General features: G+C 41.0%; 1 protein-coding gene across 14 annotated transcripts in view; it reads left to right on the top strand.

The window, feature by feature from the left end:
- Nucleotides 1-16,098, top strand: part of KDM2A (lysine demethylase 2A) — a 185,707-nt gene that overhangs the window by 157,585 nt on the left and 12,024 nt on the right. For 3 of the 14 annotated variants that reach the window (XM_069752929.1, XM_069752930.1, XM_069752928.1), the window contains exons 14-19: nt 4,164-4,433; nt 4,616-4,747; nt 5,876-5,956; nt 6,846-6,881; nt 9,599-10,173; nt 15,337-15,500. In XM_069752929.1, the coding sequence (XP_069609030.1) occupies nt 4,164-4,433; nt 4,616-4,747; nt 5,876-5,956; nt 6,846-6,881; nt 9,599-10,173; nt 15,337-15,500 (1,258 nt within the window). Of the gene's footprint in view, nt 1-4,163; nt 4,434-4,615; nt 4,748-5,875; nt 5,957-6,845; nt 6,894-9,598; nt 10,174-15,336; nt 15,501-16,098 lie in introns of all 14 variants that reach the window. The other 11 variants (XM_069752925.1, XM_069752926.1, XM_069752924.1 and 8 more) reach the window with 7 other exon arrangements.

The raw sequence follows: 16,098 nt of genomic DNA, 5'->3' as shown, positions 1-16,098 counted from the left end.
CCTGCCATCCAGCAGAGACCCTGAGGAACATCTGCTACCGCTGTTTAGTGTCTCACGGTGAACACACATGACCTCACTGATGTTACCGCTAGTGTGGGAAAGTTCACACGCTTGCGGTGCCATCAGATAGGTCCTGGCAGTTCACAGCCAGTGTACTCTCTTTACCTTTCTGACAGCGCAAGTGCTATGGGAAAATTTGTAGCCTTTGCTGGTAATTATAGGGGGGGACCCTGTGTCTTTTTTGGGGGGGAAAGAGGGGGGGGAGGTTAAGCATACAGTTGTGAGCTGATAGTAGTCGGAAACTTCATTGGTATTACCCCCGTCCAAGGCTGTAAATATCTGCCCCAAGCCGTCGTCCCTCTGCTGCTCTGGAAAATTGTGGGAGCCCACGTCTTTTTTTTTTTTTTTTTTTTTTTTAAGAAAAATAATCATTAACCCCTTCATGACCTTGGGATTTTTCGTTTTTCCGTGTTCGTTTTTCACTCCCCTCCTTCCCAGAGCCATAACTTTTTTATTTTTCCGTCAATTACGCCATGTGAGGGCTTATTTTTTGCGGGACGAGTTGTACTTTTGAACGACATCATTGGTTTTACCATGTCGTGTACTAGGAAACGGGAAAAAATTTCCAAGTGCGGTGAAATTGCAAAAAAAAGTGCAATCCCACACTTGTTTTTTGTTTGGCTTTTTTGCTAGGTTCACTAAATGCTAAAACTGACTTGACATTATGATTCTCCAGGTCAGTACGAGTGCATAGACACCTAGCATGACTAGGTTATTTTTTATCTAAGTGGTGAAAAAAAATTCCAAACTTTGGTAAAAAAAAAAAAAAAAATTGCGTCATTTTCCGATACTCGTAGCGTCTCCATTTTTCGTGATCTGGGGTCGGTTGAGGGCTTATTTTTTGCGAGTTTTTAATTATAGCATTTTGGTGCAGATACGTTCTTTTGATCGCCCGTTATTGCATTTTAATGCAATGTCGCGGCGACCTAAAAAACGTAATTCTGGCGTTTCGATTTTTTTCTTGCTACGCCGTTTAGCGATCAGGTTAATGCTTTTTTTTTATTGATTGAGCGATTCTGAGCGCGGTGATACCAAATGTGTAGATTTGATTTATTTTTTTTTAATTGATTTATTTTGATTGGAGCGAAAGGGGGGTGATTTAAACTTTTATATTTTTTTATTTTTTTCACATTTTTTTTTTTTTTTACTTTTTTTTTTTTACTTTTGCCATGCTTCAATAGCCTCCATGGGAGGCTAGAAGCAGGCACAACGTGATCGGCTCTGCTACATAGCAGCGATCTGCTGATCGCTGCTATGTAGCAGAAATGGAGGTGTGCTGTGAGCGCCGACCACAGGGTGGCGCTCACAGCCACCGGTGATCAGTAACCATAGAGGTCTCTAGGACCTCTATGGTTACAATGTACAAGCATCGCCGACCCCCGATCATGTGACGGGGGTCGGCGATGATGTCATTTCCGGCCGCCCGGCTGGAAGCGGTAGTTAAATGCCGCTGTCTGCGTTTGACAGCGGCATTTAACTAGTTAATAGGTGCGGGCAGATCGCGATTCTGCCCGCGCCTATTACGGGCACATGTCAGCTGTTCAAAACAGCTGACATGTCCCGGCTTTGATGCGGGCTCACTGCGGAGCCCTGCATCAAAGCAGGGGATCTGACCTCGGACGTACTATCCCGTCCGAGGTCAGATAGGGGTTAAATACATGTACTGTAAGCTGCACACACACTGCACTAATCATGTATGTGACGGCATCTTTATATCTATTCTATGTGTATACAGTTGTGCTCAAAAGTTTACATACCCCGGCAGAATTTTTGCTTTTTTGGCCTTTTTTCAGAGGATATGAATAACGCCAAAACATTTTCTCCACTCATGGTTAGTGGTTGAGTGAAGCCATTTATTGACGAACTACAATGTTTTCTCTTTTTAAATCATAATTGCCGGCTTTTCATCTTTCTCTTTCTATCTCTGTCTCTCTCTATCCATATGTTTTATTGAATATTTCCTTTGAAAACGATGTGTAAATGACAGAATTGCTCTATGCAAAAGCTCATGTTAAAATTGCATTGCAGTCGGATAGCAATCGCACTGCCTTTGGATATAAATCCGATGCTATATGTGAAAAATCGGGATTGTACTCGCATGACACTCTTCAGACTTTTCTGGACCGAAATTGGAACATTTTTTTTTCATGGTGATGGGTATGAGCCCTTAGGAAGTAAATCACAAGTGTGCAGTTACATATAGATTGAGCATTATGACCGATCTCACCAGTAGGATGTAGTGGTTTTTCTTGTCATGGGTTTCGCTATAGTATGGTTTTTTTGCGTTTTTTCCCAATAAAAACGCTATAAAACCGCAAAAAAAACCCGCATACAATAAGCATCCCATCATTTAGAATGAATTCTGCATGTTTTGTGCACATGATGCGTTTTTTTCGTGAAAAAAACGTATCACGGTAAAACCGCAGCATGTTCATTAATTTTCCGGTTTTTTTTTGCGGATTTCCCACTCCAAAATGCATTGGGAAGTGTTCGGAAAAAAACGCGGCAAAAACGCATGCGGTTTTCTTGTGGATTTCTTGCAGAAAATGTCCGGAATTCTCAGGAATTTTCTGCGAGAAATCCTGAACGTGTGCACATAGCCTTAATATTCACTGTCTAATTAGATTTCAGCAGCCATAATGAATCAACGCTGCAGTCTTGCCCCTTAGACATTATGGTTTTCTGCCACACAACAGATGACTGTAGAAAATCTCCCCCTCCCCACCAGTACTTTGTTGAACCTCTGCAAAGACATTTTTCAGTGAAAGATCTCCTGCCCTGCTGCCATGGGTCAATGTCAGGCAAGATTAAGAAAAGACTGCTCTTGTGAGAAAAGACTAGGCAGCTTAAAGGGGATTTCCAGGCACCAAGAAATTATAGAAAACAAAACGATCAGGCAGTAGCATTTTTCGCTACTTTTTCCTCAACATTTACTTTAAGCATTTTTTGTTAATAAATCTATATTAAACATGTAAAATAGACATACATGTAATCCGCCATCAGAAATGCAAAAATGCAGCCAAAAAAAAAAGCATGTTGAAAACTCTAAAAAAATTAAAAAAAAATAAATAAATAAAAATAGAAAAAAGCAACAAACAGGCTTTTTGAGCAGAGTTTATTACCGCCGAGAGAGCGGATCTTGGCTGGAAAAAATAGGCAGCAAAAACGCTGCTTGTGAACATGGCTTTAGTACTGTTTCAGAGATGGCATCCTTCAGCTTGTTTTCAGGGATAATATCTAATAGATGCTTAAATGTAACAATTAGTTGTAAAATATGCTTAAATAGTAATCGTCTTTTTAATTTTCATTACATAAATAATTATCACACCTACAAATAAGATACTTTATAATATATCTTATCAGAGAAATCTTAAAAAAAAAAAAAAAGTGTGTGTCTATATATAATTAATGATCCTGTACCTTTCTCTGCCTGGACTGATTTACAAAATTGTCGAAGGGGGGCACTCCTCCTAACCCTTCCCTTTTGCATAGGAGATGGCAGTTTTGGCATTTGATAATGAATGATCAGTTCTGCCAGAGAAAGAATCAGATTTCTCTGATGCTACAAAGTTTCTTATTTTCTCTTGTATTATTGATTTATGAAATAAAAATGAAAACAATAGTTGCTCCTAAATACATTGCCAAGATGAATAGTTTTCCGCCCCCTACCCCTCAGACTGGTGTCTTTTGGATTCTGACACCTATGGGGCGTGCATGGTATAGTACCATGGTCTGCACTCGCCCACCACATTTGCACATCGTGTATTTGAAGTTACTCCTAGCAATGGAGTCCTGAACGATGTTGTCATGTTAATATAAAGGCCTTGCTGGAGACCTATTCCCCTTGTATACAATTGTAGCTGAGCTGATTTCATCACTTGACAGAAGCCATGGTGACATGAAGAAGTATTATCTGCAGCTTTTTCAGAACTGCAGGTAATGCAATAGATTATCTTCATTTAATCATATAAAGAAATCTGCTCCACTACATCTTTATTTCTAAAAATAGAATAATTTGACATGACATAATTCTTAATTCTTTGCAAGTTCCCGCATTATTTTTATTTATTCATTTTATTTTTCTTTTAAACTCCTACATTTAGTATAAAGTTCACCTCCGACCCAAGATCCAGTTCACCAAACCTCACATCATGCGACCTGCAGCCCGACACGCCACTTCTGCCCCTCGCCCAATGGCCGCCATCTCTGGTCATACTGCGTCCTCTGGTGCCAGGAGGCGACGAGTAAGGTGTCGGAAATGCCAAGCATGTCTCCAGACAGAGTGTGGGACTTGCCACTATTGTAAGGACATGAAGAAATTTGGAGGTCCAGGCAGGATGAAGCAGTCGTGCATGCAAAGGCAGTGCCTTGCGGTAAGTATTAGAAGGGTCTGGCATTTATAAACGTTGCTTTCTGCATTTTGGCCTCCGCTTTCCTTGTGTAATCTGTTCCTCACACTTCAGCCACTTGATAGAATTATGGTAGGAAGCACTTATTTGAGCCCCCATGGGTTTGTAATAATGAGGTCACTGATGAGGCCTCCTCTGTCCTCCAGCCCAGACTGCCCCATTCTGTTACCTGTGCCGTATGTGAAGAGGTGGATCAGACCAGTGATTCCCGGGACTTTGAGAAGAAGCTCATGGAATGCTCGATGTGCAATGAGATCGTCCATCCTGGTTGTCTAGAGGTGAGTAGTCATTCTTCACTGAGGGGCAATCTATAAAAGCCATAGCCCAGGCTTGATACAAAAGTCTTCTGTGTCTCTGTGACTGATGACTAGATGCATTCGACTTCTCACCATAGAAATGAATAAAGAGAAGCTGGATGAGTTGGCACGTGACTACGAGTATGCAAATCTCGACATTTGGTCACATGACCGCCCGCTGGGGAATCATGACAGCATACACATTGCATGCTGCCCCTATTCAGCAGTCTGCAGACACAGAGTGATTGTAGACTTCTGTGCCACGGTGGGACAGCCCATTTAAAAAAAGCAAAAGAAATAATTTGATAGTTACAGGAAGGTGGGAAAGGGTCGTCACTGATATGTTATGTGGGTGGAAGTAGATGGAAGCAGTGGGTTCTTGGGTTTGGCCACGCGCCACTTTTTAGAGTTCCCTTTGACTTGGCAGAAATTTTTTTTCTCCTTCATTGCTGTGTAGTATATTGGAAAAGACAACCGCCATATGAATGTTTGCTGCTCGGTGACACTTCATCATCAGATTCTCATTATCAGGCTAAAAGTGAACCTCCATTGTTTGCACCGCCATTTGTTGTGGAAGTATATTAGGAAGAAACACTTGCAGATCTATCAGCAGAGTATTTTGTTTTATGTAAAAAAAAAATGTAATTGGTTAATAATGACTGTCAGACTGCTGTATACATGTAGTGAGGGGCAGGGGAAACGCCTCCTGGTGCATACTGTGGACGTGTTCTATTATGCCCTTTCATCTGATAGGCCACTATAGGACACAATGTAGAATTGGGAGCTGTCTGGTAATGACAAGAGCAGGTGTCGTATCATGTTATTTCAGGGGAGAGAGCTTTGGACAGCTCTGTCCATGACACGGTATAGGCTGCCACGTCTGCATCCTCCTGTAGGGTCACCCAGTGAAATAGAAGCAGAAAAGAGAACTCCTTGCCAAAATATAGCATTAAAAGTGGGGTAGATCAGCTTAAATGAAATAACGCTTAAATTCTAGGGAGTGTTTAAAACCCAAAAATGGAAAATTGCTAAGGAATTAAACACTTTTAATAATTTAGAAGTAACAGGCCAAGAACCCTGTGCTTTAACCTTTTGTGTCCTGTATCGTAGATGGACGGTGAAGGCTTGCTGAGTGACGAGCTTCCCAACTACTGGGAATGCCCCAAATGTAACGAACAGAGGAAGCACACGGTGAGCGGACTGACCTCTACGTCCTAAAACATTTTGGGGCCGATTCATCAAACAGTTTTTGCCAGAATTCTGTCATAAAATTGTTTGAGATGTCACAAATCTTTTGCACAATTCGTAATTATGCAAAAACTTTGGGACAATTAAGGCTTTAAACACCGTCCTGGACAGCTCCACTTACTTATTGAAAGTAGGCGTTGCTTCGCCGGTAAATTGCGAGGTGCAGCACAGAGCACTCCTGAGAAATGAATCATAATTCACAGAAGTGGCCCACCGAGAACGCGTTTTGTGGTGGAGTACGGCAGCTGCACACTTCTTTCTCCAGCGTTCATGAAGGCTGGCATGTAAAACACCAGTCTTGATTCATCAACCCTTTATCTGTTACCTGGTTGCTGCTCCTTTTAAAAGTGATCCAATCCTGAGTGTTTGAGCTTAAAAACCACTAACCCTAATTCCGGTAACTAGATAACCTAGTAATGGTGTATGCAGTGACTTATATCCTCACGAGCTGTAAAGATGTGGATAGAATAGTATCCCCCCATTCACATTAGGCTTCCTGTTCTGTACTCCTATTTGAGAGCGCTGCTATTGAAAACTGATTCAGAATGGCTGATAACAGAGAGCAGTACTTTGGTTTAAATGTTTGCTGTGTGACTGATTTCTTGTACATGTACATTTGTGGGCAACATTGCCACCTCCAGCTGGCAAATCAGATCATGTCATTGCTGCAATGTCCTCATCTGTACTAGATAACTTGATCTTGATGCTTCTGTGAACACCTTTTATTTTCTGGTTTTAACTTTTATGCTGTAACAAACCTGTACCTTTTCACCGATTTGTTTTTAGTCAGGTATTCCTTGTTCATGCATACATCTTCTATTTTGTTTTTTAGGTGAGCACAGATCAGGAAAAAGTCTTGCTGCACAATGTAAGTTCTAAGGTGGGATCTCCATGAAGTGTAGAGTTAGAACTTTATATTTATCTTTGGTTCATTTGTTCTAAATGACACATAGATTGACATATCTACACCTTCAATTTTTGACAAGTTGTATACTGGCATTTTTTGCTAAAATGAAGGGGCAGAACCGCTCAGCTGGGATATACTTGGTGAGAGGTCGGCATATGTGCACTTTAAAGCAAAAAATATGCCCAATTTCAGTAGTCAAAGATACATTGGGTGATTAACAAAGAATGGGGCAAAATGATCACCTCGGTAATCCTAATGATAAAACGGAGCACAAATTTATTCACCTGAATAGACACACTATCTACACAATTTCTGTCTATACAGATGTTAAATGTGACTTCCATTGGTGACGTGGCGGATGTCTAGGCGGTAGTCAAGTTCTGTCCATACACTTGCTAGAATATCGTTGAATGTGGACTCCAGTCATGCATTGTCTTGGGTCGTTCAGATGCATGAAGTCCTTGATGCAGCCCCACATGTTATAGTTGCAGGGCAATAGATCTGGTGATTGTGCAGACCAGCACAACATTAGTGACTTGTTGTTTCCGCCGATCCTGCGTTCTGGTAGAATTTCATTCACCATACCATGGTCTGTAGCACCATAATAGTCAGCCAGTTCAACTCAAATGCTGTTCAGTCTTTTCTAAAGCCTTTGGACTTTTCCCATGGCATAAAAACCAAGTGCTTTCTTTTTGTTTCACCCAATGAAAAATACAGTTTCTATGCAGATCACATTTACTTTTTTTTTTTTTTTTTTTTTTTTTTTTAAAGCGTCACCGCACGCTTGCAAATTCCAAAATCCCAAAATTGTTTTCTTCCCTTTGATATCGCCACTTTTGTTTTTGATTTTTCAGCAATTTGCAATTTACCACTAATGTTACTTTAACTACAGGCCCTCACTTTTGTACTATCCTGTTTTCAATCGCCCAGTATATGAAAATTTATATATATTTTTTTTGCTTGCCACATGTGAGTATACTGTGCATTGTGCACTATTAGAACTGCTTGGTGCCCACCAGTGTACCTCAGTGGTCTTTTGAGATGTGTGTATATCCATAGGTTAACGATCCACATAAGCTTCTCTTTCTGAGCAGAGTTGCACAGAAGCTAATGGTCACACCACTCAGGCTAGCGCGTCTGCCCCATTATTTTAGCAGTCTGTGAGGGTCTGAGTACTTGGACTCCCACCAATGAAAGCTTCTTCTTCTTGTCGGAAGTTTGGAAAAATTATAGGTCACTTTAACCTCGTGATATGTGGCACGATATAGTCAAGATAAACATCTGAGCCTTCAAACCAAATCCTGTAACCTCCTGTCACCTGATATCACATATGCATTGCCCCAGCTGCAGCTTAAGGGGTTCAAGATTTTAGAAATGGAAAAGGTACAAAACCCATTTCCATATATCCTATTTTTTCTCTTATTTTGCATTAAAAACTGAAAACCTTTAGATTTCTCTCGTTCACGACTTTTATTTCCTCCTTACAATCATGGATTTTGGTTTCCCTGTAGTGTTCCTACAAGTCTTTCTCCTTGTAGAAGGTCCTGCAGACTGACACATCGTGGACAACTTGACAACTTTATCACCTGTTTACTTCTATCAATCAGTTCTAGGCATAACTATTGAGGCACTGAAGGCAGTCACTATTGTACATTGTGGCCAAGATTACCTGTTCCCCTGTTTACAGGAATTTCACTTGTTTTTTAGTTATCCATATTCTTATGAACATTTCTTGTAAAACTATAAGATACTAACATTTTAAACAGGTTGTCCACTACTTTAGCATTGATGATCTATCCTTAGGATAGGTCATCATGTCTGATCGGTCGGAGTCTTGTTGGCGGCGACCGCTGGCCAGAAGTACTCACTTGAGCTGGCTATCTGCTGACAGTAGCCGAGGCCAGGTACTACACATCCACCTCCTATTCATATCAAAAGTAGGTGGATGTGCAGTACCCTGCGGTAGCGACTATCAGAAGTCAGCCAGCTCCCTAAGTGAGTACCTCTGGCCGACACTGATAACAGCTGATTGGTGGGAATGCTGGGGGTCAGACCCCAACCTATGAGATTTTGATGACCTATTCTAAGGCTAGGTTATCAGTGCTAATGTAGTGGACAACCTGTTTAAGGGTTTAAGGGTAAGTTTACACAGGGCGATTTTGCTGCGTTTTCACTTGCTTTTTACAATACCAGCAAAGCCTATGAGATTTCAGAAATCTCATGCACACACATTGTTTTTTTGTTTGATCAGTATTTTGTGCTTTGCTGCGTTTTTTGGACATAGAGCATGTCACTTCTTTCAGCGTTTTTGCTGCGTTTTTTCACCCATTGACTTGAATGGGTGTTGAAAAAAACGCAGGTATCATTATTTGCTGCGTTTCTGCTGCTGAAAATCCAAGGACATTAGCATGGACAAAGAAAAAAAAAAGCACACCAAAAAGACACCTAAACCGGCGTTTTTGACGCAGCTTCTTTCCTGCCAAGATGATCATGTTTTGCTGCAGAAAAAAAAGCTGCAAAAACGCGCTGTGTGAACTTACCCCAATTGTTATCCAATTTCTGTACTGTATTGGACAAATTCTCATGAGTAATGTCTCTCTGCCACTGTGATACCATATAAGTTATATACTGCTGGTGTACTTTGTAATTATCCTTTTATTCTCCTTGCTATTATTCAGAAACGAAAGGCTGTGGACAACTGTGATCAGGACCCCCATTTATCAGCCAAAGTTTTAAGGCCTCCTTTGGGTCAGAGTCCCCCATCACCACCCCTTCTCCTCCTGCCTCCTTCCCCATCTTCTGGTCCTCCAACGCCGCCAGCAACCACACCACAGGCATCACATGCCAGCAGGGAAGATAAAGTCAAGAGACGACAGCTAACCCGTGAAAAAGAAAACCACCCCACCGGGCGAGAACATTCAGAGGCTGATCGTGCCTGGCATCGGAGCTCCTACCTCACTGTTACCCTTCAGCGACCCCCAAAAGAACTCAGTTCCTCTTCTATTGTCCCAAAACTGCAAGCCATTACACCAAATCCCAGGCATCACATTCGCCCACCTCTTCCTCCGCCACCTGATGAGGACGAAGAAGATGAGGATGAGGATGAAGATGATGAAGCTGAGAATGGACTGATACCTGGGCAGCGTAAAGATGACCTGTCCATGCAGAAAGATGTGTGGCTGTCAGTCTTCCAGTACCTAACACGGAAAGAGCTCTGTATTTGTATGAGAGTTTGCAAGGCCTGGTACAAATGGTGAGTGTTTTACAAGTATGACTTGTCATTAACCCCAAGTGCACGATGCAGTGGATATGTCAGGCATGGGCATATCACTTTTAGCTCCATGATATACATCAAGCTGATTGCACGGTATAGGTTTTGTACTTGTGTGATCCGCTGGAGGAGCTGGACTGATGTACTCATGCTGTCAAAGGTGCAAAGATTGCATCATTCCCTTTGTCAGCCCAACACCTTATCCGAGCACGCTCGCTCATCACTAAAAAGTACATCTGGTCACTCGGCTCCATTAATGGGAAGTTATAGAACATAAGGCTCTCAGAATATGGCAATGCAAAAATAAAGGATTTATTTATTTTTCTTTGAAATGGTGCATTTAAAGGCCAAGACTTGTCAGTCACTGTTAGCAGGCGGGAAGAAGCTGACAAAGACCCACCTATGGACCCCCGGTGGTGATTACAAGTATGTTTTTCTCTGAAACGCTGCAGCATTTCATAGACCAACATACCTGGCTGTGATCATACAGACAGTGCCTGATACATGCTGACCACGGTTTGAGCAACATCTATCGGCTAACAGGTTCCCTTTAATATACAAAACATTAATATACAAATGTAAGAAAAGATAAATTACATACATTTACTGTCGCCATAATCAGGCTGACCTGCAGAAGGAGCACTATGTAGCACGTGAATTGCATGAAAATTTAAAATGTACCGTAAACAAAATCTACTGCATAATTGCTGGGGGTTTTCTTTCTCTCTCCAAAAAGAGTTAATAAACGTTAGGTAGTAAAATATATGTATTCCAAAATGGTGCCACTGACAGATACAACTCATCCCTCAAAAATATATTTAAAAAAAGCCCTCGTACAGCTACGGTACTTAAATGAAAAAAAAAAAGGCTCTGTCACGCTGAATGCACTAGTCCCAGACGTGCTCAATTGGGAACATCATTGGTTGGCATTTACAAAGGGAGCTGCCAGCAGTGGATCTTGATGATTTTCGTGTCCATTCAGTGGCAGAACATTCCTCCGACAACCATTAATAATCTCATTAATAGTAGCCAAGGTATGCAAGTGCAGGAATTTCTATAAGTGGCACTCATACTCAATACTGATAGATCGGAGTTGAGGGCCTCGGTAATGGGAGTGTGTTCCCGTATGTAGTGGGCTCATACTGAATATAGGGGAGGGGGGGCAGCTATGTGATGGCTTATGCTATACAGTTGAAGTTAGAAGTTTACATACACCAAGTAAAAGCATGTTTTTCTCAATATCTGACTTGAAATCCTAATAAACCTTTCCCATTTTAGGTAATTTAGGATTACCATAATTATTATTTACCAAATGCCAGAATAATGAGAGAGCGAGAATGTTTTTAGGCATTTTTATTACTTCCTGCAAAGTCAAAAGTTTACATACATTTAATTCGTATTTGTTACCATTGCCCTTAAACTGAATGACTTGGGTCAGACATTTGGGATATCCTTCCGCAAGCTTCTCACAATAGTTGGTCGAAATTTGGCCCATTCCTCCTGACAAAAATAGTCCAACCGATCCAAGTTTGTGGGTCATCTTGCTCGCACCTGCCTTTTCAGCTTTGCCCATAAATTTTCAATAGGATTGAGATCAGGGCTTTGTGATGGCCACTCCAAAACATTGACTTTGTTATTCTTAAGCCACTTTGTTACCACTTTGGCAGTATGCTTCGGGTCATTGTCCATTTAGAAAACCCTTCTCCACCCAAGCTTTAACTTCCTGGCTGATGTCTTGAGATGTTGCTTCAGTATTGCCACATAATCTTCTTTTCTCATGATGGCATCTATTTTGTGAAGTGTGCTATAGTACCTCTGAATCCCTTGTCTCCTGTAAGAAAACACAAATAAAAAACCACTATATCCCTCCCTCAATTGTCCGTTGTTCTGAACCATGCCGTATTCCATGTCTGGGTGATAAACCGTTTTCAACCTGGACGGTGCCAAGATGCAACTGTCCAGGCTGAGAACCACTAGTGAATGAGCTGCTGCGAGTGCAGCATCAGTAACTAGCAGTGACTCCATCGAGGTTACAACAGGTCACTGAGGCTGCGTTCCCAGCCAGTCTGAGCTGCGGTGACGTCAGTGAGATCCTCGCTAGCACCGTGAAAAAGTCTCATGGTGCAGAGACAAGTTCACTGGGAGGATTTCACTGCGGTGAACTCACCTCTGCACCATGAGACTTTGTCACGGTGCTACCGGGGATCTCACAGAGGTCACCGCAGTTCAGCCTGGCTGGGAACTTGTAACCTCGATGATGTTACCTCTAGTCAGTGATGCTTCACTCTCCGCAGCTCATTTACAAGTGGCCAAGATACGACCATCCAGGCTGAAAACTGTTTATCCCCCAGACACGGCATGGGACAGAACGACGGACAGGTGAAGGATATTGGGTTTTTTTATTTTAATTTTCTTGCAGGGGACAATGGTGTCACTAAAATGAGCAATGCTGTAAGTATGGTTTAATTAAGACTTATTAAAGGAGTCTGTCCTTCTTTCACTTAAAGGACTTTATTCTAGGTGTGTTTTTTTACCATATGACTATGGTGTTAGTAATGGGGGCGTCTTATTGATGCCTCTCAGTTACTAACCTGTGGGCTTGATGTTGCCTGACAATACAAAGGTGACATCAATCCCCCATCTTATAGATACCCCTTTTCTGGGGCGGCTGAGAGCTGATGGTTTGGATACACATGATGAGAGCATTATACTTCCTCTGTACAAATCCCTAGTTAGACCGCACATGGAGTACTGTGTCCAGTTTTGGGCACCGGTGCTCAGGAAGGATATAATGGAACTAGAGAGAGTACAAAGGAGGGCAACAAAATTAATAAAGGGGATGGGAGAACTACAATACCCAGATAGATTAGCGAAATTAGGATTATTTAGTCTAGAAAAAAGACGACTGAGGGGCGATCTAATAACCATGTATAAGTATATAAGGGGACAATACAAATATCTCGCTGAGGATCTGTTTATACCAAGGAAGGTGACGGGCACAAGGGGGCATTCTTTGCGTCTGGAGGAGAGAAGGTTTTTCCACCAACATAGAAGAGGATTCTTTACTGTTAGGGCAGTGAGAATCTGGAATTGCTTGCCTGAGGAGGTGGTGATGGCGAACTCAGTCGAGGGGTTCAAGAGAGGCCTGGATGTCTTCCTGGTGCAGAACAATATTGTATCATACAATTAGGTTCTGTAGAAGGACGTAGATCTGGGGATTTATTATGATGGAATATAGGCTGAACTGGATGGACAAACGTCTTTTTTCGGCCTTACTAACTATGTTACTATGTTTTTAGAATGGGCAGGTGGGCAATATCCATGGCCCCTTCCTAGGCTGTTAATATCAGCCCACAGCTGTCTGCCTAGCCTTTGCTGGTTATTAGTTATAGGGGGACTCTACGTTATTTTTTTGGTGGGTCCCCAATTTAACCTTTGACGAGCTGAGTAGGTACAATTGTAACTATTCCGTTTTAAAATTGCAATAACTTTTTTTTTTTCGAAAAGCCGTGGAGGGCTGGAGTTTCATGACATCTCTGCAGTTTTGGTCCAGAATATATTGGCCAAATTTCAATAAAATTTATATGAAGGTACAATTGTACCTCTGCAGCCTAACGTTGTAAAATTATGCAGCCTGACGAAGGTTAATAGCCAGTAATGGCTACATATACAGCTGTGAGGTGATATTAATAGCCTGTAAAGCTCCAGGGGTATTGCCTCTTTCCCAGGCTACAAACATCAGCTGTCAGCTTTCCCTCTGGTTAAGAAAATTACGCAGGAGCCCACATTTTTTTCAGAAAAATAATCTTTTAATAATTAAATATATGTACAGTAAGCTGCACACACTGTACTAATTGTATATGACACCGACATCTTTTTATCTATCCATTCTATGTGTATATACTGTATGTAATCTTTATATTCTTTCCTATCGGGTCCTGCTGTGATTTTACCGTATACAGCTGCTGAGTTGCCGGCTTTTCAAAGCACATCGGTGTGTCCAAGTGTTGCACGATTTTTTTTTTTCCAGTCCGATTGTGACCTAGAGGTATGGGTTCTACATGAAGTATTTTTTATTTATTTTTTTGCTCTGGGGGAACTCAACTTACTTAGTGTTTACAAAGAGACACAAGTTAGCCCAAAAAACGTACCAGAAAAATGCGTTTTTGCCACAGCTTCTTTCCTGACAAGAAATCAGGTTTTGCTGCAGAAAATGCCCAGTGTGAACTTAGCCTTATTGTTCAAAAGTAGTATCTAGCTACAGAATAAGCGTAATGTGAATTATTCTAAATATTTTTTTTAAAAGTTACTGCTTTTTCTTCATCCTTTTACAAAAAATGGAATAAAAAGTGATCACTTGTGTGCAGACAAAAATACACCAGTGAAAACTACAGTGTGTCCTCAGGCCACAGCCCTATCTTTGGAAAAAGAGAAAAGGTATAAAAAAATGACCGCCAAAAAAAGTGTTCTTAAGGGAATTTTTTTTCTAAAGTAGTAAAACATTTAAAGATACTATTTTTTAAAATTGTCACTATACTATTGACTGGTAGATTAATCATACACATTATAATAAATATTAAACCTTGTTAAATAAAAATAAATTCTAGTGTCGCCATAAAACTCTAAATTACATGTACATCAAAATGGTGACAAATTTTTTTTTTTTTTTATCTATACCTCCTGAAAAATATGGCTGTCAGAAAAACGCAATGAGAAAACTAGGGGGGTTAAGTTGTGTGCAACACTTTTCCTATTGACCTTCATCTTTCATCCCCTATCTCAAAACTGTACCCAGCTAACTATCACCATGACACAAACATTGGCTTCATAAATAAATAAAATTGGCTTAATCATTTCAAATATTGACTTTGGAAAGGGTATAAAGTGGAATAATGTGACAGGTCTGTAGCTGGAAACTGAAAAGCTATTGCTAATTAATGAGCCCCCTATTCTATTGCTTTTGCATTGTAATAATGGTACTGTCATATTGGTGTGTTCTACGTCTCTGTAGTGACTGTCTGAAATAACGTTCCGCAGACACCTTGCTTCAGCAAGGGTTCAGAGCACAGACGGAAGCCAACTTCTTCTTTTTTTTTTTTTTGCATACAACATTTATTGATGAAAGCTTTTTGATTTTTTTTTTAGGGGTTGTGATAAACGCCTTTGGTCCAGGATTGATATGAGCCGCTGCAAGTCTCTTATGCCGCAGGCACTTAGTGGTATCATAAAAAGGCAGCCTATGCAGCTTGACCTTAGTTGGACAAACGTATCAAAGAAGCAGCTGACATGGCTAGTGAACAGGTTACCGGGTGAGTTCTAATTTACTACTGTAAATAGCCATCAAATAGTGATTGTTAATTTTGCGTTAAAGTGATACTCTCAGCTGAGATGTGTATGGCACATTCATGGTATACGTCCTACATTTCTGAAAGATGGAAGTCCCACATTTACATGCAGGGCATATGTTTAGGGGACTGGGGCATTACATTCACTTCTATGGGAGATAAACAGTTGAGCAGCAGACCTCTGTTCTCTGCATGCTGCGCATATTCCATAAAGGACGTGACTAAGCCAATGAACCTGCATACATTTTATTACAGTTTCTGCCCTGTATTTCATGGTGGGGATTGGTTTGAGATTTTTATCATTTGCACTTGATTCAACGTTTAAAAGGCGTTAAGGCAAAGTTCCTGCATCTTCCAGTTCTAGACAAGTGGGTGGGACTTACAGAAACCTCATGCCCACTGTGCTTTTTTATGTTGGGGAATTGACCTGCAGTGCGTGCTTGTAATCTACAACATGCCAATTTCTCTTGCAGAAAATATCTTGTATGTGGATTTTCTTCATAGACTTTAATGAGATGAGGACAATCTGCAGAGAAAAAATGCCTGTGTGTTTTTAGTGGGT

This window comes from Ranitomeya imitator, chromosome 2, assembly GCF_032444005.1.
Source record: "Ranitomeya imitator isolate aRanImi1 chromosome 2, aRanImi1.pri, whole genome shotgun sequence".
NCBI classification, from domain to species: Eukaryota; Metazoa; Chordata; class Amphibia; order Anura; family Dendrobatidae; genus Ranitomeya; species Ranitomeya imitator.
The sequence above is the reverse complement of the archived record's forward strand: the minus strand, read 5'-3'. Positions and strand labels throughout refer to the sequence as shown.